The following is a 27381-nucleotide window of genomic DNA, read 5'->3' on the forward strand; positions in this document are numbered from 1 at the left end:
TAGAGTGCGCAAGGGCATGCTAGGAGCAGCTTGAGGCATACCAAACAATGAAGTGTCAAGCTGGTAAAGCTACAACATAGGATTACTTGCATGCCAAATAGCATGAGCAGCGAATGAGAGAGCGAAGTGATCCACAACCAATGGATCAGATCCAAGCTCTGCAATCCTGCCACATCCAGTCGTGAATGGTGGTGGACAATTTAACAACTCACTGGATGAGGAGGTCCCATAAATATCCCCATCCTCAATGGTGGAGCAACCCAGCACATCAGTGCAAAAGGCAAGACTGAAGCATTTTCAATCAGCTTAGGCCAGAAGTGCTGAGTGGATGGTCCATCTTGGCCTCCTCCTGAGGTCCCCAGTGTCGCAGATGTCAGTCTTCAGCCAATTCGATTCACTCCACCTGATATCAGGAAATGGCTGAAGGCATTGGAAAATGCAACGGCTACGGCCCCTTCGAACATGACACCAATAGTACTAAAGACTTGTATTCCAGAACTAGCTACATCACTAGCCAAGCTGTTCCAGTACAGCTACAACACTGGTATCTATCCGGCAATGTGGAATGGGAATCAGGTGCGGGATTCTCCGGACCGGAGAATCAGTGCCATTGGCGCTGGCGCGGTCAGCGCAGCATTGGTTGGGGGCCTCTCTACACTGCCCCCCCGGCAATTCTCCGCACGTGATGGGCTGAGTGCCCGCCGAGATAGGCCAACTACCGCCGGCGCCATTCACGTGTGGTCCTACCCGGCGGGAACTCCGTGTTCATGGTTCACGGTGGCCTGGCCCACGATCGGGGCCTACCGATCGGCGGGTGGGCTTATCCTGGTGGGGGCCTATGTTCCTCTGCGCCGGGCCCCTGTAGCTCTCTGCCACCTAGCGTCGGGGCACATGCGCGGACCCGCGGCGCCCATTCTGACGCCCGTATCGGCAGCTGGAGCAGCGTGAGGTTCTCCAGTGCCGTGCTGGCCCCCTGTGCGGCACAGGATCATTGCTCCTAGGGGCCTGTTGACGCCGGCGTAAAACGCTCCGGTATGTACGATGGCATCAACACTTAGCCCCAGGATCAGAGAATCCCGCCCCAGCTTTTTCAAAGAAGCATGAAGTCTCTTTTGTCACTGCCTTGCTGACATCCTCCAGTAAAGACTTCCACCTATTTTCTAAATTTAAATACAGTGAGCAGACACTTTCTGGAATCTTCTGCTCTTGTTGGTGGAAGCTTGGAGGCGGAAGGGCATTTACTTAGGTGCAATGATGGCCCATCAGAACTCCACTGCAGTCTCGCCTCAGCCAGGCTTACATTAACACTGCAATGAAGTTACTGTGAAAAGCCCTAGTTGCCACATTCCAGCGTCTGGTCGGGGACACAGAGGGAGAATTCAGAATGTCCAAATTACCTAACAGCACGTCTTTCGGGACTTGTGGGAGGAAACCGGAACACCCGGAGGAAACCCACGCACACACGGGGAGAACGTGCTGACTCCACACAGAGAGTGACCCAAACCGGGAATCAAATCTGGGACCTTGCAGCTGCAAAGCAACAGTGCTACCCACTGTGCTACCATGCTGCCCTTTGCTACCTACATTTTGTGACCTACCCAGTCCTGGTGGAGGTCGGAACACCGTGGGTCAGACCTGCCTTCAGACAGAGACTGAAGTAAAAGAAGAAGGGTATACTTGCATAGGAGGCGGTACAGTGAAGGTTCACTAGATTGGTCCCTGGGAAGAGAGGGTTGTCCTATGATAAGAGGCTGAGTAAATGGAGGTTATGTTATCTGGAGTTGAGAAGAATGAGAGGCAATCTCATTGAAATACTTAAGAGTATCAATGGGCATGACAAGGAAGACACTGAGTGATTGTTGCCCCTGGTGGAGAATCTAAAACACGGGTCACTGTCTCAGGATAAAAGGCTGCTCATTTACGACTGAAGTAAGGAGAAATCTCTTCACCCAGAGGGTTGTGAATCTTTGGAATTCTCTACTCCAGAGGCTTGTGGACACTGCAATATTAAATATATTTAAGACTGCGATAGACAGATTTTTGGTCTCTCGGTGAATCAAGGGATATGGGGAGTGGGCAGGAAAATGGAGTTGGTGCCCAAAATCAGCCATGATCATATTGAATAGGGAAGCAGGCTTGATTGGCCATATGGTCTACTCCTGTTCTTATCTCTTGTGCTCTTGTGCAAAGCTATACCAAGTAAAAAGACATATTGTTCCTCAGCAGGCAATGGATTCTGGCAATGTCTGGATGACATGGAAAACTGGAGGCTACTAAAGTAATGTACTGTGCTGAGCTACTATTCGGCAATGCACATTGCAGGCTTGTACATTAGGGTATATAGCTGAAAGCCTACATGGTGTCTTCATTTTAAGATGTTTAGCAGAATAATAAAGTTGCATCAGACAGTAATGTTTTGTGGCTTCCGGCATGGTGTCAGTATTCTTTCCCACACTGACTGATTTCCTGTTCATTGTCTTACAACATACATCTGTTACTGAGTGGAACATTGAAACAATGCACTGACAATTATTAAAACATGAATCAACGAGGGCCGAGGATAAAAGATTATGTCGTCTAAGTGTTAGGGGAAGAAATTCTGCAAAGTACTATTTTTAGAGCACTGCTCAACACTTGTGCAAAATCTCTGCATGTCTCGCTCACAAAATTGTCAATTTAATTTATTTTTGAACGGGTTAATGACAACTTTCAAATGTGGCATGCACCAGCACTCGAGATAATACAACAGAATTTTAAATCCTAATGGTTGTCAGCTGGAAAATGAACTTAAAATAATTCCTGACTTATCATGGCCTGGAGTTAAAAATAATAATTCAGAAGTATTCAGCTGTCATAATTTCTCATTTGCTGATGGGTGTGCAAGCAATTGAAAGCTGCAGCTGTATTTCTGTACCAAAGTGAAAAACAAATCAATGTTGGGATTTTCCAATTTCCCTCAGTCTTGCCATAAATAACAAATGAAAAATGTGACAAGCGTGTTTATCTGAGTTTTTAAAATGATATTCAAAATTTAGTTTTTTGAAAGATGTCACTTTGGAAACAAAAATGTGATCGAAATGTAAACTGCCTTCAGCCTACTGGGAGGCATCCTGCGAAGGCACCAGGGCTCTGAGCCACCAGCTAGGGAGCCAGTCAGAACCCCACATCACCTCTTTTGGAGCAGGCCTGCTGCATCTTGCACCACTCAGGCACTTGCCAGACTGTCGTGTTGGGTGTTCCACTATACAGACGAACCAACACGGCTGTAGATGGTACAACTCTGTTTTAGTACTCTTGATAACAACATCTGTAAACTTATGACTGTGGTTCGTAATTTACCCGTTAACCTGTGGACCTAGACCTAACACTATCTTAGAGAGGCACTCAGCACATGGTGTATGTCTGAGTGGCTTGCTGTGAGCTCTGTGCCCTGAGCTGTCTCCTGCTGGAATGAGCGGGAACTGTGGTGTTCCCCGTTTTATAGTGCGTGTGCTCTCACTGGTGATTGGCTGTAATGTTGCGTGTGTGTTGATTGGTCCGTTGATCTGTCCATCAGTGTGTATGTGTGTTTGCACCATGATATGTTCATCTGAATATCATGACATTCCCCCCTTTTTACAAGAATATGTGCCTATGTGGTAATAAATATTGGTGTGTACTGAGTTCAGCTGAATATGTGTGTGCAATATCTACAACATGTACATGAGGCTAAACTGTATACATAGGAAGGTGTCAGGTGCAACATAGTAACGAGGTTGTACCATAAACAAAACAAGTGCAATCATCAAACATCGAAAACAAACTCCTGGGGCGAGATTCTCCGACCCCCCGCCGGGTCGGAGAATCGCCGGGGGCTGGCGTGTATCCCGCCCCGCCGGTTGCCGAATTCTCCGGCACTAATCCGATCCGGCATCAGCAGCCTTGCAGAGGAGCCGCTTGACGAAATGGACGCCCTTTTCCGCCTTGCCATTTGACTGGGGATGCAAAGGGCTGGACGTCACGTGTGTGAAGCCATATGAGGCGGCAAAAGAAGACCATTCTTGGCTCGCAAAACAGGGCCCATTGTCCGACATGACGGTAAGAGGAATGACATGGCGAGCGAAGGTTTCCTTGCATGCCCTGATGACAGCGGACGATGTCGAATCGTGCAGGCGTACGACCTCCTGATAATTTGAAAATTAATCAATTATGATGACGTAGTCCCTGCTGAGCGCATGAAAAAGGTCCACACCCACCTTCGCCCAGGGGGACGTTACCAACTCATGGGGCTGAAGCGTCTCAGGGGGTTGCGCCGGCTGAAACCTTTGGCAGGTGGGGCAGTTGAGCACCATGTTGGCGATGTCGTCGCTGATGCCCGGCCAGTATACAGCTTCTCGGGCCCTCTGCCTGCACTTCTCAACCCCGAGATGGCCTTCGTGTAATTGTTCGAGGACCAACCTGTGCATGCTGTGTGGAATCACAATCCGGTCCAGCTTTAGGAGGACACCGTCAATGACGGCCAAGTCGTCCCGGACATTGTAGAATTGTGGGCACTGTCCTTTGAGCCACCCTTCCGTCATGTGGCGCATCACACGTTGTCAGCCGCAGTCTCCCGGCGAATACAGCCAGACTTGCATCGTTAGCTGGCAGATTGGCCGATGTGAAGGCCACATGCGCTTCGGCCTGACGTACGAACCCCCCCGATTCGGGCGGTGTGCTCACTGCTCTGGACAGGGCATCCGCGATGATGAGGTCCTTTCCTGGGGTGTAGACCAGTTGGAAGTCATACCTCTGGAGCTTGAGCAGAATGCGCTGGAGGCGAGGGGTCATCTCATTCAGGTCCTTTCGGGTCGATGCAGATCCGGAGTTCGCCAGAGGGCTTTTTTACGCACACCATGGAGCTGACCCATGGCATGGGCTCCGTGACCCGGGAAAGCACTCCTTGGTCCTGGAGATCCTGCAGCTGCTGCTTGAGGCGGTCTTTGAGTGGTGCTGGGACTCTACAAGGTGCATGAATGACCGGTGTGGCGTCCGGTTTGAGCCGTATTCTGTAAGTGTAGGGCAGTATGCTCATGCCCTCGAAAGCCTCCTGGTTGTGGGCGAGGAGCGAGTGGAGCTCTGCCCTTAAGTCTGCATCCGGGAAGTTGGACGTGCCTTCTGGAGACAGAGCGTGTACCCGCTGAACGAGGTGGAGAAGCTTGCACGCCTGTGCGCCTAGCAGGGAGTCCTTTGATGATCCAACTATCTCAAAGGACAGTGTGGCTGTGTATGCATTGTGTGTAACCTTGAGCTGGCAGGATCCCATGGCCAGGTTAACATTCCCGTTGTAATCGACCATCTGACAGCGAGATGGCCGAATCGGTGGTTTGACCTTCAAGGCGTAGAAGGCTGACCATGCAATAAGGTTGGCGGAGGCACCAGTGTCTAGACAGAATGTGATTGGTAATCGGTTGACCGTTAGGGTGGCACACCATTCATCGCCCGGATTAACGCTGTTCACTGGCATCGGCTGGTGGGTCCCACTTGGGGACATCCGATTCCTGTCAATGACCGCAACGCGGAAGGCTTCCCCGTCATCGGTATCACCGGTCTGTACATCGTCAGGGTATGTCTCGGTGTATGGAGGCTGAATGGCCCGCACGTCACTGCGAGGCTGGCGGAACTGGGGTGCGTTGGCAGGTTGAGCTGCTCGACAGCAGGCAGCGTAGTGTCCCATCTTGCCACAGCGGAGGCATTGTCGATTCTTTGCTGGACATTGCCGCTTTAAATGTGTGGATCCACAGTTGCCGCACGTCGCGACGTCATGGCGTTCGTTGCGCCACCGCGCATGCGCAGTTCGTTCCTGCGTAGAGCGCGCCTGCAGGTCACGTCCCTCTGCGTCGACCTCTCGTTTGGCGCGTACAAACGCGGGAGGCCGCAGAAAGCGTGCAAAATGGCCGCCCTCGTCCTGGCCGCGGGCCGGGAGGAACTCGATCGACTGGACCCGCTCGGCCTCATAGGACCCCTGCCGTGCCGATTCGGCCGCCTGGAATTGGGAGTACCGGCTGTTCGCGTTTTCATGGAGGACGCAGGCTTCGATGGCGGTGGCTAGGGTGAGGCTCTTAATTTTGAGGAGCTGCTGGTGTAGGGTGCCCGAGCTGACCCCAAAAACTGTCTGGTCCCAAATCATGGAATCGGAGGTGGCCTCATAGCCGCAGGACTGTGCGACGATACGGAGGTGTGTCAGGAAAGATTGAAAAGGCTTATCCTTACCCTGCTGGAAGAGGTACCTCTTGAAACTCTCGTTCACCTTGACGCTGAAGTGTTGCTCAAGTTTTAGAAGGACCGTCTTGTACTTCGTCTTGTCCTCACCTTCCGCGAACACTAGGGAGTTGTAGATGTGGATGGCGTGTTGCCCCGCCGTGGAGAGGAGGAGGGCGATTTTCCTGGTGTCCGATGCATTCTCCCTTTCTGTGGCTTCTAGGAAGAGCTGGAAGCGCTGTTTAAACAGCTTCCAATTGACGCCGAGGTTTCCAGCGATTTGGAGCGGTTGCGGCGGGCTGATGGTGTCCATGGTGCAGGATGGCGGATTCCTGAAGATGTGCAGGTAGGTCTCACAGTTGCTGGGTTCCAATCCTGGTACTATGTTGTGTTGGGTGTTCCGCTATACAGACGAACCAACACGGTTGTAGATGGCACAACTCTGTTTTATTACTCTTGATAACAACATCTGTAAACTTATGACTGAGGTTTGTAATTTACCGTTAACTTGTGGACCCAGCCCTAACACTATCTTAGAGAGGCACTCAACACATGGTGTATGTCTGAGTGGCACGCTGTGAGCTCTGTGCCCTGAGCTGTCTCCTGCTGGAATGAGCGGGAACTGTGGTGTTCCCCGTTTTATAGTGCATGTGCTCTCACTGGTGATTGGCTGTGATGTTGCATGTGTGTTGATTGGTCCGTTGATCTGTCCATCAGTGTGTATGTGTGTTTGCACCATGATATGTTTATCTGAATATTATGACACAGACCAGTGAAAAGCCTTCTCTGGGATCAAGGGCCCCTGGGGGTGGCGGTCCTGCTAACCGAGAGCTGCCAGCCAGCTCTTCTACTCAGTAGCGACACTAGTAGTGTGGTGGTGGCTGGTGCTGGTACTACACCTACCAAAGGCCTCTGACCAAGAAGGGACACAGGCACAGATGAGTGATGGCAGCAAGGGGGGAGGTAATATGAAGGGGGTAGTGGGAGAGAGGGGATTGCTGGTTCCCTTGATCAGGCACTAAATGTCTTTCAATGAGGGATCCTCTGCCAGAAGTCTTTGAGCTAACATGTCAGGGTTTGCTAGTCGTGCTTTCTCCCAAACCCTCCCCCCCCCCCGCCCCCCCACCACCACCACCACCAACCACTAGGTCAATACCAGTGGTAGCAGGATGAGGCACTTAAGTGGGCATTGATTGGCAGCCGGGTTGAAGGCCGTCAACAGGACTTCCAGCCCCTGATTTAATCAGGATGTGGAGATGCCGGCATTGGACTGGGGCAGGCACAGTCAGAAGCCTTACAACACTAGGTGAAAGTCCAACAGGTTTGTTTTGAATCACTAGTTTTCGGAGCACAGCTCCTTGATCAGGTGAGCAGATTTAAATCAGAGTGGATGTGGGAAAGTGGCAGGTTCCCCACCTTTAACCTTTCCACCTGATTAAATAACCCCTGCCACCAAACCCGCCACAGCGGTGAGCACACGATTCCATCCACTGACTTCTAGTGAGTGATATCCTTGCAAAAAATGTCCTGCTAGTTTATTCAAAATTCAGCTTTATTCAGCACCTTGCAACCTCTGACTCCTGGAATAAAATCACTGGTTCAATGTTCTGACAGTCACGGCATTCCAGATTTCATGATATTTTTGAAATTGTAAATTGAGAAGTTATCCTAACAGTAGCTGATAGGATAGGCTGGTCTCTTGCTCGGTTTTTAAAGCATTTCTTGTATTCCCTCGTACTCATGATTACTGATCATGCATCTGCTCTCTGACAACCACCAGGAGGTGTGCAAGGGATACACAGACAAATCGGCCTAAACAGTTGGCTTTCTTGTACCGATGTAAAGCAGGTGCGGCTGACTGAAATTTGGGATGGAGAAGTGTCACATTAGCTCTCAGTTTTAGACCCAATTATCCCAGGAGCATTTCCTTCTAATTCCCATGGCATCTAATTGTTTCAATAGGCAAATGAATTCTGAATGACTATGTGAGCCAGAATTTGCTGGCAACGTGATATTGAGGTTAATGGCAAAAGAAAAAGAGGAGCAGACCATTCGGCCCCTCAAACTTGCTGCATCATTCAATATTGTCTTGGCAATCTTGAGCTTCAACTTCACTTTCCCACCACTCCCCATATCCTTTGATTCCCTGAGAGACCAAAATTCTGTCTATCACAGGCTTAATTATATCACGCAATGGAACATCCACATCCCTCCGGGGTAGAGTATTCCAAAGATTCACAACCCTTTGAGTGAATAAACTTCTCTTCATCTCAGTCCTAAATGATTGGCCCCTTCTCCTGAGACTGTGCCCTCATGTTTTAGATTCCCCGATCAGCAGAAACAATTTTTCTGTGTCTACCCTGCCAAGCGCTTTCAGTGAATTTACCTTGTTATTCTAAATTCCAGAGAAAATGGACCCAACCCAGTGAACCACCTTCAATGCAAATAGATCCTTTCTTAAATACAATCTCATTCAAACCCTGTGCAATTGTAGCAAGGCTACCTAATTCCCAATTGTTAGGAAAACAAAGGCAGTTTTAAGGGATTTATATTTGTATTGGTGAACATTATAAATAAGGAATAGTTTTAAGTATGTTTAATTTAATGTTTCTCTGCCTGGAAAAGTAAAACCTATAGGTAGATTCATGCTGTGGGTTGTTTTTAATTCCAACTGTGATTGAAGAAGGTTATGGCGTAAGAATAAATAATAGTAGCACTCGTTGCTTAGCAACTGGAGGCCTTGTAAGGCAGAAAAGCTTTTAAGTCTTATTTTAGCTAGATATATTGCAGTTGGAGACAGGACACCGGGGAGTGAACACCTCTCAACTCTGCCAGAAAAACGACTGGACAGGACAAAGGAGTTGCAAAGATGCAGGTTTCCTAAGGAACCTTAGGACCCCCCCCCCCCCCCCCCCCCCGAGCACTGTGGCAGCAACCCCACGCCCCTGGGCTCTTTGCCCGGGAGCGAAGATGACTACTCACCTCCTTGGATCCCCACAGCAGCCATTCCGTCAGCTTCACGTTTTTAAAAAGATGTACTAATCGGAGTCAGCATGACCACTTGCTGGGGAGGCAGTTGGATCACAGGAGGCCATTAGATAGAAGGTCGCTCCCGTTAATTGTATGGAGATTGGCCTTGACTGGTAATTATTGGTTTCTCGCCACGCCGCTACAGCTTCCTGAATTCTCCAACGGGAGTGGGCCAATTAGATCGTAAACCAATCGGCGCCTGGCACCGTTCTCGATTTTGGCCTCTCCCGCAATCAAACGGCCATGTTGCGCTCACTTGTGATATAGCCGTAAAGTCGCACCTCACATGTCTGCTAAAGCTGTGATTAAGTCTAAAGATGTGCAGGTTATTAGATTGGCCATGTTAAATTGCCCCCGAGTATCCAAACGTTTAGATGGGGTTAAGGTGTTCCAGGGATAGGGAAGGGTGGGCCTAGGCAGGGTGCTCTTTTGGAGACTTGGTGCAGAGTCACTGGGCTGAAAGGCCTCCTTCTGCAGTGTAGGGATTCTATGATGATTCAAGCGGTTAACAGTGATGCAGGCTATGATGTCACTCATGGGAGGGGCTGGGGCTGTTTTTTGTTCCTTTTTGAGTTCTACCCTGTGTCTGTTGTTTTAGTTCATTTTTAGAGTTTTGTCCAGGTTTCTAAGGAAGGAAGGTGTGTTCCTCAGACTGACTTCTGAAAGCTTCTCTCCTAAGGACCTTGCGAATAAATCTGTAAGCCACTGAGTGTTAACATTATTAATAATTAATTATTATTATTAATTAAGAGTAGAGGAGAGAGATAGAGAACCTAGTGGCATGGTGTAACAACAACTCTCCCTCAATGTCAGCAAAACTAAAGAGCTGGTCATCGACTTCAGGAAGTGAAGTATTGTACACGCCCCTATTGCATCAATGGTGTCGAGGTGGAGATTTGACAGCTTCAGATTCCTGGGTGTGTACATCGCCAACAATCTGTCCTGGTCCACCCACATCGACTCTACGACCAAGAAAGCACAACAGTGCCTATACTTCCTCAGGAAACTAAGGAATTTCGGCATGTCCACATTGACTCTTACCAATTTTTACAGATGCACCACAGATGGCATCCTATCTGGCTGCATCACAGCCTGGTATGGCAACTGCTCGGCCCAAGACCAAAAGAAACTACAGAGAATCGTGAACACCTCCAAATCCACCACACAAACCTGCCTCCCATCCATTGACACACACTAACATGTTCAAAAACAACTTCTTCCCCACTGTTACCAGACCCTCTTATGGACTGACCTGATCTCTTCACACATCTTCTCTACTGAGTAATACTACACTTTGTATGCTCACCCGATGCCTGTCCTTATATATTTACATTGTGTATTTATGTATGTCCTCTGTTTTTTCATGTATGGAACGATCTGTCTGGACTGTCCAGAAAACAATGCTTTTCACTGTACCTCGATACACGTGACAATAAATCCAATCCAATCCAATCCAAATTGCATTTGACCTGTGTGTGTGAACTTTGCTTAACTTTGCTTAAAGTTTAGAAGTAAATGAAAAAATAAGCTCAAATAGCTTTCTTTGTTTTGGAACGGTTCAACTGTTAATTGAAAAGCTGTTTTTTCCTTGAATATTAATGGAGTAAATTCTATGTTAATAATAGTGTTTGTTTTAATATAATAGACCTCTAGGTTGTCAGTTTAATCAGCCTGGAGTCTTTTCCCACAGCTTACAATTTGAAAACTCATTAATTTCGTCCAGTTTCACCCAGTTTAAATCGAAGCCTGGTCCAGGTTCTGTAACAAATAGCTGTCCTAAAGAGCTGGCAAGGCAAGATGGGCAGAATGGTCTCCTGTGCTGTATCAGGCTATGGTTGTATGATTGTTTTCCTCCCTCGTAAAACAACGGGAGGTTTCTACCTAAATGAACCCACTCCTCTCTCCTGAAGTTAACCCAGATCCTGGGATCATTGCTCAGTACAGTTAATAACACAATTCCGCAATCTAGCTTTCCTGACCTCTTATGAGTGGGATTTTCCATCCCGCCACATCTGTTTTTTGGTCCATGAAGTAACACCTTACCTTCCCTTGCTGTATATTCATTGTCTTCGATAAGACGAGCAAGGCCAAAATCAGCAATCTTGCAGCAGAGTTCGTCAGAAACCAGAATATTTGCTGCGCGAAGATCTCGGTGGATATAGTTTTTCCTCTCAATAAAGGCCATTCCCTCGGCAATCTGTAGAAAAATGTCATAATTCAGATGAGTATCTGGTTGCTACTGTCGGACATTAAAATGACAAAGCTGATGTATCCTTCAGTGGAAGTTTTATCCTGAAGCAAAATGGGCGCGATTCTCCGCTCCCGCGCCGGTTGCGAGAATCGACTGGATCGGCAAATTTCCCCGCGACGCCGGTCCAACGCCCTCCCGCGATTCATGGAAGCGGCCAGATCGGCACAATCGCGTTTTGCGCGGCGCGGTCCAGTGAATCGCCCGAGACAGCCAAAATGGCGATTCACCGGCACCCCCGCGATTCTCAGTGCCAGATGGGCCGAGCGGCCTGCCCAAAATGGCGTGTTCCCCCCGGCGGCGTCCACACCTGGTTGCTGCCGGCGGGAACAGCGCGGGAACGCTGGGGGGGGGGCGGCCTGCGGGGGGGGGGGGGATCCTGCACCGGGGAGGGCCTCAAATGCGGTCTGGCCCACGATCGGTGCCCACCGATCGTCGGGCCGGCCTCTCTGAAGGCAGACCTCCTTTCTTCCGCAGCACCGCAAGATCCGTCAGACATCTTCTTGCGGGGCGGACTCGGGGAGGACGGCAACCACGCATGCGCGGGTTGGCGCCGGCCAACCCGCGCATGCGTGGGTGATGCCAGTTATGCGGCGCCGGTCGCGTTATGTATGCGGCGCCGCCTTTACGCGGCGCCAAGGCCGGGCACGCGTAAATGACGCGGCTCCTAGCCCATTTTCGGGCCCTGAATCGGTCGGGATAGGGGCCGTTTCGCGCCGTCGTGAACCTCGACGGCTTTCACGATGGCGCGAACACTCTATCTCCATTTCAGAGAATCGCGCCCAATGTGTCCAAAAGGTGCGCAGTTTTCAAATGTTCAAATCAACGGCAGATTTTGAATCACATTTTAAGTGATGTTGTAATTTGCAGATATGAACAAAAAGTAAAGGTGTGAACTTTGGTGAAGGATGAAGTATTTTTTCGGCTAGACACACTCCTTTGTTGATCATGCACATAAATATATTAAGCTCACTTTAAAAATTGCTTAATCAAGATGCTTACTCTGAGCCTTCCTTTTAAGTAACCTTTTCCTTGTTGATTCTGTGCTTGTGATTTCATGCACGCAATTTCAGGCACCTTTGACCCCATTTTCTTCAGCTCTGATTCCTCTTCCTATCTATATCAGTTGAACATCGGCCAACACCAACAATTCCCCCAAAACATATCACAAGAGCCAAACTAGTACAATATTCCTCTTACTATCAAATTAAATTAGGGGAGATGGTAGCGTAGTGGTATTGTCACAGGGCTAGTAATCCTAAGTCCAATCTGGTTCAAGTGACTTCAGATCCACAACAATGCTGTAGGGGAAGAAAGGTGGCACAGTGTTTATCACTGCTGCCTCACAGCACCAATGACCCAAGTTCAATTCCGGCCTTGGGTGACTGTGTAGAGTTTGCATGTTCTCCCCGCCTGCATGGGTTTCCTCTGGGTGCTCCGGTTTCCTCCCCCAGTCCAAAGATGTGCAGGTTAAGTGGATTGGCTATGCTAAATTTAAAAAAAGATTTGTTCATGGGATGTGAGTGCTGCTGGCTGGGCCATTATTAATGCCCATCCCTAATTGCCCCTTGAACTGAGTGACAGTTAAGAGTCAACCACATTTCTGTGGGCCTGGAGTCACATGTAGGCCAGACCAGGTTAGAATAACAAATTTCCTTCCCGAAATGACGTTACTGAACCAGATGGGGTTTTACGATAATCAGCAATGGTTTCATGGTCATCATTAGACTTTTAATTCCAGATTTTTACTGAACTCAAATTTCGCCATCTGCCACGGTGGGATTTGAACCCAGGTCCCCAGAGCATTACCCTGGGTCTCTGACAATCCACTAGTCCAGTGACAATACCACTACACCACTAGCTTCCCTTACGCCACTAGCTTCCCTTAGTGCAGGTTAGATGGGGATACAGGTTTTCAGGGGACAGGGTAGGGGCCTGGGTTGGGGTGCTCTTTCAGAGGGTCGGTGCAGACACGATGGGCTGAATGGTCTCCTTCGGCACTTTTGGGGTTCTATATTTCTATGAATGTGGTTGACTCTTAATCACCCTATGAAATGGTCTAGCAAACCTCTCAGTTCAAGGGCAGTTAAGGATGGCAACAAATGCTGGCCTTGCCAACGATGCCCACATCCCATGAAAGAATAAATAAATGTATTCAGACCCTATTACATTCTCTAAAGACGAGGGGCAGGATTTTCCTCCCCTTGCGTGTTCTGCAGCAGCAGAGGGTGGATCGCCAGTGACTGACGGCAGGATTTTCTGGTCCCACCATTGTGAACGGTGTTTCCCATTGAACGCACCCATATCACTAGGAAACCCGCTGTGGGAGTGCATGGTCGGCATGACCATAAAATTCTGCCAGAAAATCCCAGCGTGACCTGCCAGAAAATATCACCCTACAAATGCAATAATGCAATTCTCCCATAGCGGCGAAAAAAACATGGTGTGTTTCTCGCTATGGAGGCGGGTGTAAACCTCCCTCATTAATTATGCACCTGGGGGTTTGAACCCATATTCTGTGGTGGGATGGGCATGATTCCATGAGACCCACCATCAAATCTGGGTGCCATATTGAAGAGGTGCCCAACGTCACTGACCTACCATTTAAGGAAGAAGATGGACCTCCTGAGAAAGAAGGTGGATCTCCAGGAACACTTTGAGGCTAGTAGGTGGACCGCCTCGTTGACACTGAAGCTGGAAGGTAGTTCCCCCACTGACTGCCATGGTGTTCCAAGGTACATGTTCGCTGGTGGCCTTCATCCTGAACTCAAGAGGCAGCCACACATGTTGTTGAGATATGTCCCAACTGCTGCCCGCCACATTTTTCCAGATGTGTCCTGGAACGGCATGTATTTCCACTGGCGCCGTGGAAAATCAGGAATGGGGGGTGTCGATTCATCTGCATCAATTAATGGAATGCAAATCAGTTGCCTGCAGTCCTCCAGTGAGTTTCCCAATCCATCATGTCGGGCGTCAGCGGAAGATCCCATGGGAAATAAGTGCTGACGCGAAACCAATTTTTGGATTTACACCAAATTCAGACCAGGCCTCTGGGCTAATTTGGCACAGTCTAGTATCACAACAACAACATTGCCACAGTCTTAAGGGAGCAGCAAATTTTTAAAACGCAACTTGCAGTTGAGGACTCTATTGTGCTCACAAATATTTCAAGGTCCAATTTGTTTTTTTACACAGGATTGTTTCTCATGCTGACAGGTGTCAATATCAGCTTGAGTTCTTAACAAAGCTAAAGTTCCTTGTATCTGCAGAAACTCTGCCAACGACATAGAGCTATTTTGTGCTCCGAGAGCATTCTCTGTCTCACCAGCTGGATCGAAATTTCATTCAACAAACAATTCTATTCAAGCATTGGAAATTCTCAAAAGACATATCATTACTTTCTAAATTTTATGATAAATATACTTGTATATGTAGGATATTTGCTATATGTACAGTAATGATCTTGGAAAGATCTTAACCTTTTAGTTCACTGCAAGCTTTTTCTGCTAAATGCTAAGATTATAGGATGAATAAAGTTGATTTGGGTCATCATATCTGATGGATCAAATGTTACACCAACGCGATTGACTAATCCTATTCCGGGCGGCATGGTACCACAGTGGTTAGCACAGTTGCTTCACAGCTCCAGGGTCCTAGGTTCGATTCCCAGTTTGGGTAACTGTCTGTGCGGAGTCTGCATGTTTTCTCCGTCTCTGTGTGGGTTTCTTCTGGTTCCCTCCGACAAGTCCCGAAAGGGTGTTGGAGAATAAAGGGTGTTGGTGGAACAGTAGCACAGTGGTTAGTACTGCTGCTTCACAGCGCCAGGGTCCCAGATTCGATTCCCGGCTTGGGTCACTGTCTGTGCGGAGTCTGCGCATTCTCTCCGTGACTGCGTGAGTTTCCTCTGGGTGCTCAGGATTCCTCCCTCAAGACTTGAAAGACGTGCTGTTAGGTGAATTGGACATTCTGAATTCTCCCTCTGTGTACCCGAACAGGTGCCGGAATGTGGCGACTAGGGATTTTCACAATAACTTCATTGCAGTATTAATGTAAGCCTACTTGTGACAATAACAATAAAAAAATTATAATCTTTATTAGTGTCAAAAATAGGCTTCAGTTTGTCGAGACCTGTAGTAATCCCCACCCACGTGATTCCCAGCCCAGGGGACTGGAGAATCACGGAGGGCCGGAGATTAGGGTGCAAGGCTCTCTAAATGGATACAAATGGGTCATTAAGATCAATTAGCATTTATTTACATCCTCCAGCTGGCATGCGGGCGTGAAACTCCGATTCCGATTTTTCGATATTCCACTCCATCGGGAAACATGCTTTGGGCACCTCGGGACAGAGCATCCATCCCATAGAGTTTGACAGCATGGAAAGAGGACCTTCGGCCCATCGCATCCGCGCTAACCATCAAGCACCTAACTATTCTAATCCCATTTTCCAGCACTTGATCCATTGCCTTGAATGGAGTGGATTTCCAAGTGATCTAAATACTTCTTAAATATTGTTCGGGTTCCCGCTCTACCACCCTTTCAGGCAGTGAGTTCCAACCACACTCTGGGTGAAAAGATTTTTCCTCACATTTCCTCCCAAACTCCTGCCCATTCCTAAAATCTATGCCCCCTGGTTATTGACCCCTCCACTAAGGGGGAAAGTACCTTCCTATCAACCCTATCGAAATCCCTCATAATTTTATACGCCTCAATTAGGTCCCCCCTCAGCCTCCTCTGCTCCAGGGCAATTAAGCCCAGCTATCCAGTCTCTCTTGATAGCTGAAACGATCCAGGCCAGGCAACGTCCTGGTGAATCTCCTCTGCCCCCTCCCCAGTGCAATAATTTCCTTTCTATAGTGTGCTGACCAGAACTGTACACAGTACTCCAGCTGGGGCCTAACCAGTGTTTTATACAGCTTCAGCATAACCTCCCTGCTCTTATATTCAATCACATAGGCCTTCTTAACCACCTTATCTACCTGCCCTGCGGTCTTCAGAGATATGTGAACCTGCACACCAAGGTCCCTTTGATCCTCTGTACTTCCTAGCGTCTGACCATTCATTGTATGTTCCCTTGCCTTGTTAGTCCTCCCAAACTGCATTACCCCACACATTTCATGGTTAAATTCCATTTGCCACTCATCTGCACATCTAACCAACCCGTCTACATCATCCTGTACTCTAAGGCCTTGCTCCTCACTATTCACCCACACCACCAATTATTGTGACATCTCACTTATCATACCTCCTACATGCGTACCCAGATCATTAATATATACTACAAACAACAAGGAACCCAGCATCGATCCATGGGGAACATCACTGGGTACAATCTCCCAGTCACAAAAACAACCTTCAACCATCACCCTCTGCCTCCTACCACTAAGCCAGTTTTGGATCCAGTTTGCCAAATTTCCCTGGATCCCATGGGCTCTTACCTTCTTCATCTGCCTCCCATGTGGGACCTTGTCAAAAGTCTTGCTAAAGTCCATGCAGACTACACCAACCGTACTACTCTCATATACACACCTAGTCACTTCTTCAATAAACTCAATCAAATTTGTAAGACATGGGGCGTCATTCTCCGACCCCCCGCCGGGTCGGAGAATGGCCGTTGGCCGGCGTGAATCCCGCCCCCGCCGAAGTCTCCGGTACCGGAGATTGGGCGGGGGCGGGAATCGGGCCGCACCGGTTGGCGGGACCCCCCGTTCAATTCTCAGGCCCGGATGGGCCGAAGTCCCACCCAGAAATTGCCTGTCCCGCCGGCGTAAATTAAACCTGGTATTTACCGGTGGGACCAGGCGGCGTGGGCAGGCTCCGGGGTCCTGGAGGGGGCGCGGGGCGATCTGACCCCGGGGGGTGCCCCCAGGGTGGCCTGGCCCGCGATCGGGGCCCACTGATCCGCGGGCGGGCCTGTGCCGGGGGGGCACTCTGTCCCTTCCGCCACGGCCTCCACCATGGCGGAGGCGGAAGTGACTCTCCCCACTGCGCATGCGCGGGAAACTTTCAGCGGCCGCTGACGCTCCCGCGCATGCGCCGGGAAACTGTCAGCGGCCGCTGACGCTCCCGCGCATGCGCCGCATTTCCGCGCTAGCTGACGGGGCAACAAACACCATTTCCACCAGCTGGCGGGGCGGAAATCCCTCCGGCGTCGGCCTAGCCCCTCAATGTTGGGGCTCGGCCCCCAAAGATGCGGAGCATTCCGCACCTTTGGGCCGGCGCGATGCCCGTCTGATTGCCGCCGTTTTTGGTGCCAGTCGGCGGACATCGCGCCGTTGGGGGAGAATTTTGCCCATGATTCTCATCTGACAAAACCATGCTGACTAACCTTGATTAATGCTTGCCTCTCAAAGTGGGGATTAATTCTGTCCCTCAGAATGTTTTCCAGTAGTTTCCCTACCACTGAGGTTAGACTCACTGGCCTGTAATTTCCTGGTTCATCCCTACTTCCCTTCTTGAATAATGACACCACATTAGCTATCCTCCAGTCCTCTGGCACCTCTCCTGTGGCCAGAGAAGATTTTAATTATTTTGTCAGAGCTGCTGCAATCTCTTCCCTTGCTTCTCAAGCAACCTAGGATACACCTCACTGGGCCCTGGGTATTTATCCACTGATATGCCTGTTAAAACTGTTAATACCTTCTCCCTGTGAATGTTAAGTCGTTCAAGTAAATCACAATTTAATTCAAAATAAATTATTTTTTTACATTCCCTTTGCTTATTCTCATTATTCAGAGATATTCTGAACAGTACAATATGATTTAGTAAGTAAATTTAGTAAGTGGGGCAGCACGGTAGCACAAGTGGATAGCACTGTGGCTTCACAGCACCAGGGTCCCAGGTTGGATTCCCTGCTGGGTCACTGTCTGTGCAGAGTCTGCACATTCTCCCCACGTCTGCATGGGTTTCCTTCGGGTGCTCCGGTTTCCTTCCACAGTCCAAAGACGTGCAGGTTAGGTGAATTGGACTTGATAAATTGCCCTTCGTGACCAAAAAGGTTAGGAGGGCTTATTGGGTTACGGGGATAGGGTGGTAGTGAGGGCTTAAGTGGATCGGTGCAGAGTCGATGGGCCGAATGGCCTCCTTCAGCACTGTGTTTTCTAAGTTCATGGCAGTAACAGAACGTAATCATCCACTGTCGCAGCCTGTTCTTAGCTTACACGAATGTGAACTTTCGCACTGGATTTGGGGTACAAAGCCAGCTAAGTGAGAGCAACAACAAGTTGCCTTTTTACCTATTCTGTCCTTTTCCTGTGCCAGAGTACAAACCGAGGTGTGAGTGTGCCATAACCTCAGCTGTAGCCTCACCTCTTGAATGTAAGATTAAGAATATTGATATAAATCCTCTAAAACTTGATTTTGAGCTCAGCCTTATGCTCTCGGATTTTTGCACTCATTTTATGCATGTATTCTTTTGCTCATGCTCTGGTCGCTCTTCGAACTCCCACATACCACATAAAGATTGGATGCCTTCAACATACTGTGTACTTCTTTGCAGTGTGTTTAAAAAAAAAGTGCATAATTGCGGGTGTGGTAAGGGTTGGTAGGTTTATTTAGCTTTAGTTATCATTTCAATGTGTAACGGGATGTGGTTAAGGTTCTTCATAGTGCTTAACATGCGATTGTTTGGTTTTTATTGGTCACATATTGTTCATTCCCAATCATTGTTAAAACCAGTGGACCTTCCTTGTAACATAGTTAATTTAGTGCTGTAGAGTCAAACCTTAGGCATGCTGAGTGTTTTGTAACTAACAGCACTTAAAAGGTCTCTGCAGGAAAAAATGTTAAAATATGGATCAATCACAAACATCTCCTGTAGTTTGTTCCAAACAGTGGTAACTATAGGTACTCAGAGAGAAAAGAAAAACGGAATTATTACTTAATAATGTTGGAAATACACCAGCTGAGCCTGGAAGTAAAGAATAGGCGAATTCTGCAGCTCAGAATACCCAGCAGAACTGTTTCAGACTTGTCAGTTCTTTCCTTTTTCAGACCCTGACAGAGCTGCTGTGCAGTTTCAGCATTTCCACTTTTTTTAATTCTACGTGCATACACAACCAGGGTTAGCAACTCACCTGCGCTGCCATATCAATCAGCTTAATTATGCTGAGTTTTGATCCCACAGTTGTCTTCAGGAAATCCACTAAACTACCTGAAAAACAGAACATAATAGATAGATAAATCCTGGACCACAACTACCTGCAATATATTATTGAGCAGTAGAATGGATGCTGTTTGAAACTATGTTCTAGTACAGTCTTTAAAACTTATATCCTGTCAGGAAGATAATGATGCCTAACATTCATTGACAGAACAAAGGGAGTCCATCTTAACCATAATCGAGTGGGGACAGTGAGACCATGATTTAAACATTTAAACTTACAGATGCTAGTAGTCAGTTGTGTGGAGAATAGTTAATGTTCCCAAATACATTGGGGTTTTAATTGTTTAATAGATTGCACTTATTGTAGAATAGACTGCACCAATATATAAAGGGTATACAGGTGGCACTGTTTAGTTGTTGGAGAAGTGTTACTGAGCACAGTAAACTTGGAGTCGAAGAAGTCAAGACTTGCTTCCTAGTTCTTATTACAGATTACCATCGAAACCTAACAAGTTGTTAGTGTTTAAGGAAATAAACATGGTCAAAGGTCAAAGCACAGTTTGTTCAACATTGATGTTAAACAGCAGACAGAGAAATTGGTACACATGTTAACAATCATTTGGTAATTGCCAACAATAATGTCCAGCCTTTAATGAGTAAGGAAAATGTGGCAGCATGGTCCATTTAAGGGGCGATATTCACGGGCCATGTGATGGGCCTAAAGCCGATGGAGACACAGCGCGCAAACAAATCAGGGGTTTAGCTGTCTCTGGCCATTGGGGCTTGGTCAGAGGTAGCCTGGGAGTCATGGGAACAAGACTCATGCAGTAGTTGTGCTTTCCTGTATGTAGAGTTGCTTTAGTTCAATAAATCTCTTTTGTGTTTCAACACTCCCTCGTCGATCGCCTCACAAAATGACATTAGTGACGAGAGTAAAACAAGTCAGTTGAAGAAAATTTGGATGGGGTAGGTGGTGGGGCGGGGGGAGTGCCTCTCAAAGGGAAAAGATCATCTATAGTTGAATAGCGATGTTGCTGTTTGGAAACATTGATCCGTTTGACCCAGAGGTCAAACGTTGGGGCCAATATGTCGAAAGGCTTTGATACTTTTCCGCTGCCAATTAAATAATGGCAGAAGAGAAAAATAAAAGTAATATCATTTACAGTTTGCGGCCCACAAACATACAAGCTTAACATTTCCAGAGGTTCCAGACTCCTAGATCAATTTGTGCAGTTAGTGAGGGACCCTGACCCTCCAACATTATGCAAAGATACAGGTTTCATACAGCCACCAGAGGTCCGGGTAAAATGGTATCCGCTTTTGTAGCCAGACTTCAACAAGTGTCTGAATATTGTAAATTTGGTACTTCTCTCAGCAGCATGCTACGTGACCGGTTAGTCTGTGGAATCAGCAACCTAAATATTCAGATGAAGTTGTTGACAGAAATCAAGATATCCTTAGACAAGTTGAGTTGGCTCAAGCAAGGGCTGGGAAATCCAGTTGACAACGGCCGGACCGGTAAAATCTGCTGGCGGGCCGCCTCACCTGCCAAGAAACGGGCGGCGGGGGGGACACTAAATCCAGCCCCAAGTGTCAATAGAACTCATTTGTAGAGCAAAGCACTGGCCTTTGATTGGCAGAGCTCTTATCCAGCCTTGCATTAAATACCGTTATCCAACCTTTTTCCTGGGATCAAAGGCAGGGTCCAGATTAAATTTCATTCTTACGTCGTATTTTTCATTTTAGCATCACAAACAGATTAAATTCCTACCATAACAGTGCGGCACGGTGGGGCAGTGGTTAGCACTGCAGCCTACGGCGCTGAAGACCTGGATCAATCCCGGCCCCGGGTCACTGTCCGTATGGAGTTTGCCATTCTCCCCGTGCCTGCGTGGGCTTCACCCCACAAGCCAAAGGTGTGTAGGGTAGGTAGATTGGCCACGCTAAATTACCCCTTAATTGGAAAAATATTGGGTACTCTAAATTTATTTTTTAAAAATTCCTGCCATAGTAATAAAAGCAAAATGCTGCGGATGCTGCAAACCTGAAATAAAAAACAGAAAATGCAGGAAAATCTCAGCAGGTCTGACAATGTTCAGACTGTTCAAGTTGGCGGGGTACTCCAATCTCGCCGATGGTGCACCCTCCCTCCCGCGGGTTTCACAGCAGCAAGGGGTGCATTCATGGGAAACCCCGTCGACAACAGCGGGACCAGAAGATCCTGCCCCCGGCCAATGGTGGGCTGCCTCCACTACCACAAAACATGTGGTGGGTTGTGCGAAAATCTCGCCCAAAGTTTGGAAGTTCACATGGCTCTCATTCAGCATGAAGAGTCATACAGACTTGAAACATTAACTCTATTTCTCTCTCCACGAATCCTGCCAGACCTGCTGAGCTTTCCCTGCATTTTTTGCCGAATTCTTGCCAATCTTGTGCAAAATTAAGGAATATTCCACCATTACAACCATTAATCCGTGGCAATGGCCGATTCAGTCATGGCAGAGAATACACATCGATTATGCTGGTCCACTGGAAGGACACATGGAGCGGGATTCTGTGATCCTGAGGCTAAGTGTTGAAGCCGTCGGAAACGCCGTCGCGTTTCTCGACAGCGTCAACACGGCTTCAGGATCAGCAATTCTCAAACTCCTTCAAAGTAAACTGCATCCCTGTGGTAGTACCAGGTATTGCGGTACCTAAGAGGCTGATGACCATTGGTTAGACCCAGGAGTCTACCATTGGCTGTTGTTACGTAGCTCCGCCCTGACAGGCGGAGTATAAGAAATGGTGCCGTCCCAGCAGCCTTCACTTTCTGTACCGAAGCTGCTGGGGAACAAGTTCTAGTAGATTAAAGCCTTTTGTTATGAAATCACTTTGTCTTGAGTGTAATTGATCGCGCATCAATTTCATCTACTAGAACTTGTTCCCCAGCAGCGTCGGTATCACTGACAATCTGCTCCAGTGTTCCAAATCTTGTGAATATTTTGTTTAATTTCTCGCAGTTTAGGTTCACGCCGCTCCAGCTGCTGATCCTGGCGTCAAATGGACGCCGCGGGATTCGCGCATGTGCAGTGGCATCGGCGCCAATGCGCGCATGCGCAGTGGCTTCCTTCAACCCACAGGCCCCGACGCAACATGGCGCAGGCCTACAGGGACTGGCGCGGAAGAAAGGAGGCCGCCAGCCAGAGAGGCGGTGGGCCACATGAAAAAAAAATGAAAATCGCTTATTGTCACAAGTAGGCTTCAAATGAAGTTACTGTGAAAAGCCCTCAGTCGCCACATTCCGCTGCCTGTTTGGGAGGCCGGTACGGGAATTGAACCATGCTGCTGGCCTGCCTTGGTCTGCTTTAAAAGCCAGCGATTTAGCCCAGTGTGCTAAACCCGCCCACATCGGAGGCCGCCCCCAGGGTCGGACTCCCTCGCACCCCCCCCCCCCCCCACAGGCCGTCCCCCAACCCTTCCACGCCGAGTTCCCGCCGGCTGAGAGCAGGTGTGGACGGCGCCGGCGGGACTCGGCTTTTTTATGACGGCCGCTCGGCTCATCCCAGGTCGAGAATCGGTGGGCCGGCTGCGTAGAGAGGCCCCCGACCGGCGCCGCGCCAACCATGCCGGCACCAATGGCGCCGATTCCGGGAATTCTCTGGTCCGGCCCCGGGTTGAGAGAATTCCGCCCATGTTCTTAGTGATTATATGATGTGGAGATGCTGGCATTGGACTGGGGTGAGCACAGTAAGAAGTCTTACAACACCAGGTTAAAGTCCAACAGGTTTGTTTCAAACCACTAGGTTTTGGAGCACTGCTCCTTCCTCAGATGAATGAAGAGGTATGTTCCAGAAACATATATATTACATATCACATATTAGTGATTGTAGACATACATTTGAAATGGCCAGAATTGTGATAATGAAGTCAACAACGACTGAGCAGACCATTGAGAAACTAGACAAAACATTCACAAGATTTGGAACACCGGAGCAGATTGTCAGTGATAATGGGTGCAGTTTACTTTGAAGGAGTTTGAGGACTGCTTGAAAGGGAACAGTGTGCACCAGATCAAGTCAGCTCCATATCATCCAGCAATGAATGGATTGACTGAACATTTTGTGCAATCATTAAAGCAATCTATCAAACAATCAAAGGAACAGGGACAATTATCAAGAGTAAACAAATTTCTAATATCTTACCGGAATACTGTACATGCTACCACACAACATTCACCGGCAATGCTGGTGTTTAAGAGGAAAATACGAACACAGATTTGTTAGTTCCACCTGATTTTTCCGAGATTGTCAAATGGCAACAACAAGCACAAATTGTTAAAAGGGCGAAAATCTCTCAAAAGCGGCTATTCAACCAGGGAGAGAGAGTGCAAGCTGGGATTACACCACGAACGAGAAATGGATACCAGCTATGATCCTAGCAAAGACAGATCCTATATTATACACCGTACAGACAGATGATGAAAGAGTTTGGCGATGTCATGCTCATCAGTTACTTGCTGCATGAAGTGAGTTTGTAAAAACCTCTCAAGAGGTTAAACCTTTAGAAGATCCAAAGAGTTTTACTTTGGAATGGTGACCTGAGACAATGATAATTTCGGATTCTGTTTCTTAGGACTTTTCAATGCCGAAAGTGACAGATACTGAAATAACTACTCAAAAAGTACCATCGACAGAAAGGAATGAGGATACTTCTGAGGCCACAGGTAGTTGAGTTCAAGAATGCCAAATTCTACTAAAAAGGAATAGATATCCACCGCAGAGAGAGTCTTGTTGAATTATATATATGTACAGCAATAACATATCAGGGAGTCTGTTGTATAATTGTTGATCATTGTCATAGCACTAATGAAGTAAAAGGGGAGGGGTGTTATATATCTGGGAATACACTCTTGCTGGTTCTGCATAACATGATGTGTAGTCAGCAAAGTGTTTGCGCTAGCTTTGATCAGATCACGACCTTGATTGTATGAGCAATACCCTTAATAAACCTCTCATTGTGTTTTACAGGAATCTAGTCTGTGGGCACCTCCATACCTTTTCGCTTTACGGCAACAAAGAAATGTAAGCGTTGACTATCTGATTTTGCCCAGTAATACTGTGAAACAGTGTTTCAAGAAACAGTGCACCTATCCTTGGCTTGTCTTGAGATCATCATCAGAGATAATTGAGTTTCTTCCTGTGAGCATCAATTTCCACCAATAGAACCATATTTTCTTTTACATATTGTTTCACACCTTACTCAATTTCTGGGTGAACCCCTTCTCTATGCATTCAAAATGCATTTGGGAGCTCTATTTTTGGACTCCTTAGTTTATGTTCTGTAATTTATGCTTCTGGACAGAATGGGCAACTTTGGAGTTGGATACGTCATTTATTCAGATATAAAAAATAATAATTTTGAATGTGAGAATGTAGTTAACAATTACTCGGGACAGAGGGAAGAGGCTTCACTGAATGACTAATGTACTTCATACAGACATGTACAATAAGGTATTGCAGAATAAAGTGCACAATAAGCACAACCATTGGCCCAATCTAAAGGTGAGAACTGTTTACTGACATTTTCATAATTAAACTGTTCCTCATGGTTTTGTATCATGTTGGCATGAAGTACATTGATATTTCTTACTTCTGACCTAAATTAAAATCCTTTGCATAAAATAGCACAGGCTTCATCTGCAATACAATTTGGGCCCTATATGACCTCCCTTTAGTTGCATTCTATTTCCCGGATTGTATTTTTCAGTAAAAAGTGTTCCACCAGAAATAGAGGGCAACCTAGGAGCTAATAAGAGCGAGGAAATTAGGTAACCACGATCACAGAACAAGTACTGGAGAAACACAGATACAAATCTGACAAATCCTCAGGACCTGATGGCCTACATCCTAGGGGCTGAAAAGAAATAGTTGCAGAGATAGTGGATGTGCTGCTATGAGTTTCTAACATTCCCTAGATTTTGGAATGGTCTCATTAGATTGGAAGTTAGTAACTGTTACACTGCTATTCAAGACAGTTTGGAGAGAGAAAACTGAGAATTAGAGGCTATTTAACCTCACATCAATCATCAGGAAAGTGTTGCAATCTATTATTGAGGACGTCTTAACAATTCACTTAGAAAAGCATAGTATGGGGGCAGCACAGTAGCACAGTGGTTACCACAGTTGCTTCACAGCTCCAGGGTCCCAGGTTCAATTCCCAGCTTGGGTCACGGTCTGTGTGGAGGCTGCACGTTCTCCCAGTGTCTGCATGGGTTTCCCCCAGGTTCTCCGGTTTCCTCCCACAGTCCAAGGATGTGCAGGTTAGGTGGAAGACCATGATAAATTGCCCTTAGTGTCCAAAAAAGGTTAGGTGGGGTTACTGGGTTATGGCGATAGGTTGGAGGTGTGAGCTTAAGTGGGGTGGTCTTTTGAAGGGCCGGTGCAGACTTGATGGGCCGAATGGCCTCCTTCTGCACTGTAAATTCTATGATTCTATCATTGAATAATTCAACATGGTTTTGTGAAAGGGAAATCCCATTTGGCAAATTTGTTCGAATTTGTTGCATATTTAACTAGTAGGGTAGATAAAGGGGAGCCAGTAGATGTGGTATAATTGCATTTCCTTTTTTAAAAAAATGTTTTTATGAAGGCATTTATATATATACATCAAGCACAACCACAACCAAAAAGAGGGCAAACAGGAATTCAAATAACAAATAAATATTTAACCCTCCACCGTCCACCCTCCCTGCCGCTACCCTCCACCTCCTTTTTTAACCCCCCCCAAACACTGCTGCCATCTTAACTCATCTCAAAGTAGTAAATGAGCGGTTTTCATCTCCGGGCAAACCCCTCCACAGTTCCTCTCAAGGCAAACTTGATCTTTTCAACCTGAGGAGTTCCGCGAGGTCGCTCACCCACACCCACACCGACGGTTTCGGCGGCCCTGAGTCCCTCCATTTCAGCAAAATCTGTCTCTGGGCTACCAGGGAGGCAAAGGCCAGCACATTGACCTCTCTTGCCCCCTGGACTCCCGGGTCTCCCGACACTCCAAAGATTGCCACTTTTGGACTTGGGACCACCTTCACCCTCAACAAGTCTGACATAATGTCAGCTCATCCCCACCAGAATCCCTCCAGCTTCAGACAGGCCCAAAACATGTGGACATGGTTCACAGGCCCACCTGCGCATTGCCCACATCTATCCTCCACCCCCTCAAAACACCTAACCATCCTGGCCACCATCATATGTGCCCTTGAATTGAATAAGCTTCACACACGAAGAGGATGCATTCATTCTCCTCAAAGCCTCCCCCCACAACCCAGCCTCCAACTCCCTCCCCAGATCTTCCTCCCACTTATGCTGAACTTCTATTGGGGCTCCCTCCCAGTCTATTAATTCTTTGTAGATCTCCAACACTCTGCCTTCACCCACCCCTGTTTTTGACACCACCTTATCCTGCAAACCTGGGGGTGGTAGATTGGAAAGGAAGGCACCTGCTTTCTTAAATAGTCCCTCACCTGCAAGTACCAGAACCCATTCCCATTGTGCCGCTCATATTCCTGTACCAGCCCCTCCAAGATTGAAAAGCTGTCCCCAATGAATGGGTCCCGAAACCGCTCAATCCCGCCCGCCGCCACCCCGGAACCCTGCGTCTAACGCACCCAGAGCGAACCTATGATTCCTGCAGATCGGTGCCCAAACCGAGGCCCCCTCCAGCCTGAGGTGCTGCCGCCCACTGTCCCCACACCCTCAGGACTGCCACCACCACTGGACATGTGGAGTACCTGGCTGGCAAG

The 27381-nt window shown here is 47.8% G+C and overlaps 1 protein-coding gene across 1 annotated transcript in view; it reads right to left on the reverse strand.

Moving 5' to 3' along the window:
- LOC140411167 (proto-oncogene tyrosine-protein kinase LCK-like) overlaps positions 1-27381 on the reverse strand; it is a 209056-nt gene that overhangs the window by 21646 nt on the left and 160029 nt on the right. The window contains exons 10-11 of the mRNA XM_072500249.1: positions 19573-19649; positions 11293-11446 (exon numbers count right to left, since the gene is read on the reverse strand). Of these exons, the coding sequence (XP_072356350.1) occupies positions 11293-11446; positions 19573-19649 (231 nt within the window). The remainder of the gene's footprint in view (positions 1-11292; positions 11447-19572; positions 19650-27381) is intronic.

Source organism: Scyliorhinus torazame, chromosome 1 (genome assembly GCF_047496885.1).
Source record: "Scyliorhinus torazame isolate Kashiwa2021f chromosome 1, sScyTor2.1, whole genome shotgun sequence".
Taxonomy (NCBI): Eukaryota; Metazoa; Chordata; class Chondrichthyes; order Carcharhiniformes; family Scyliorhinidae; genus Scyliorhinus; species Scyliorhinus torazame.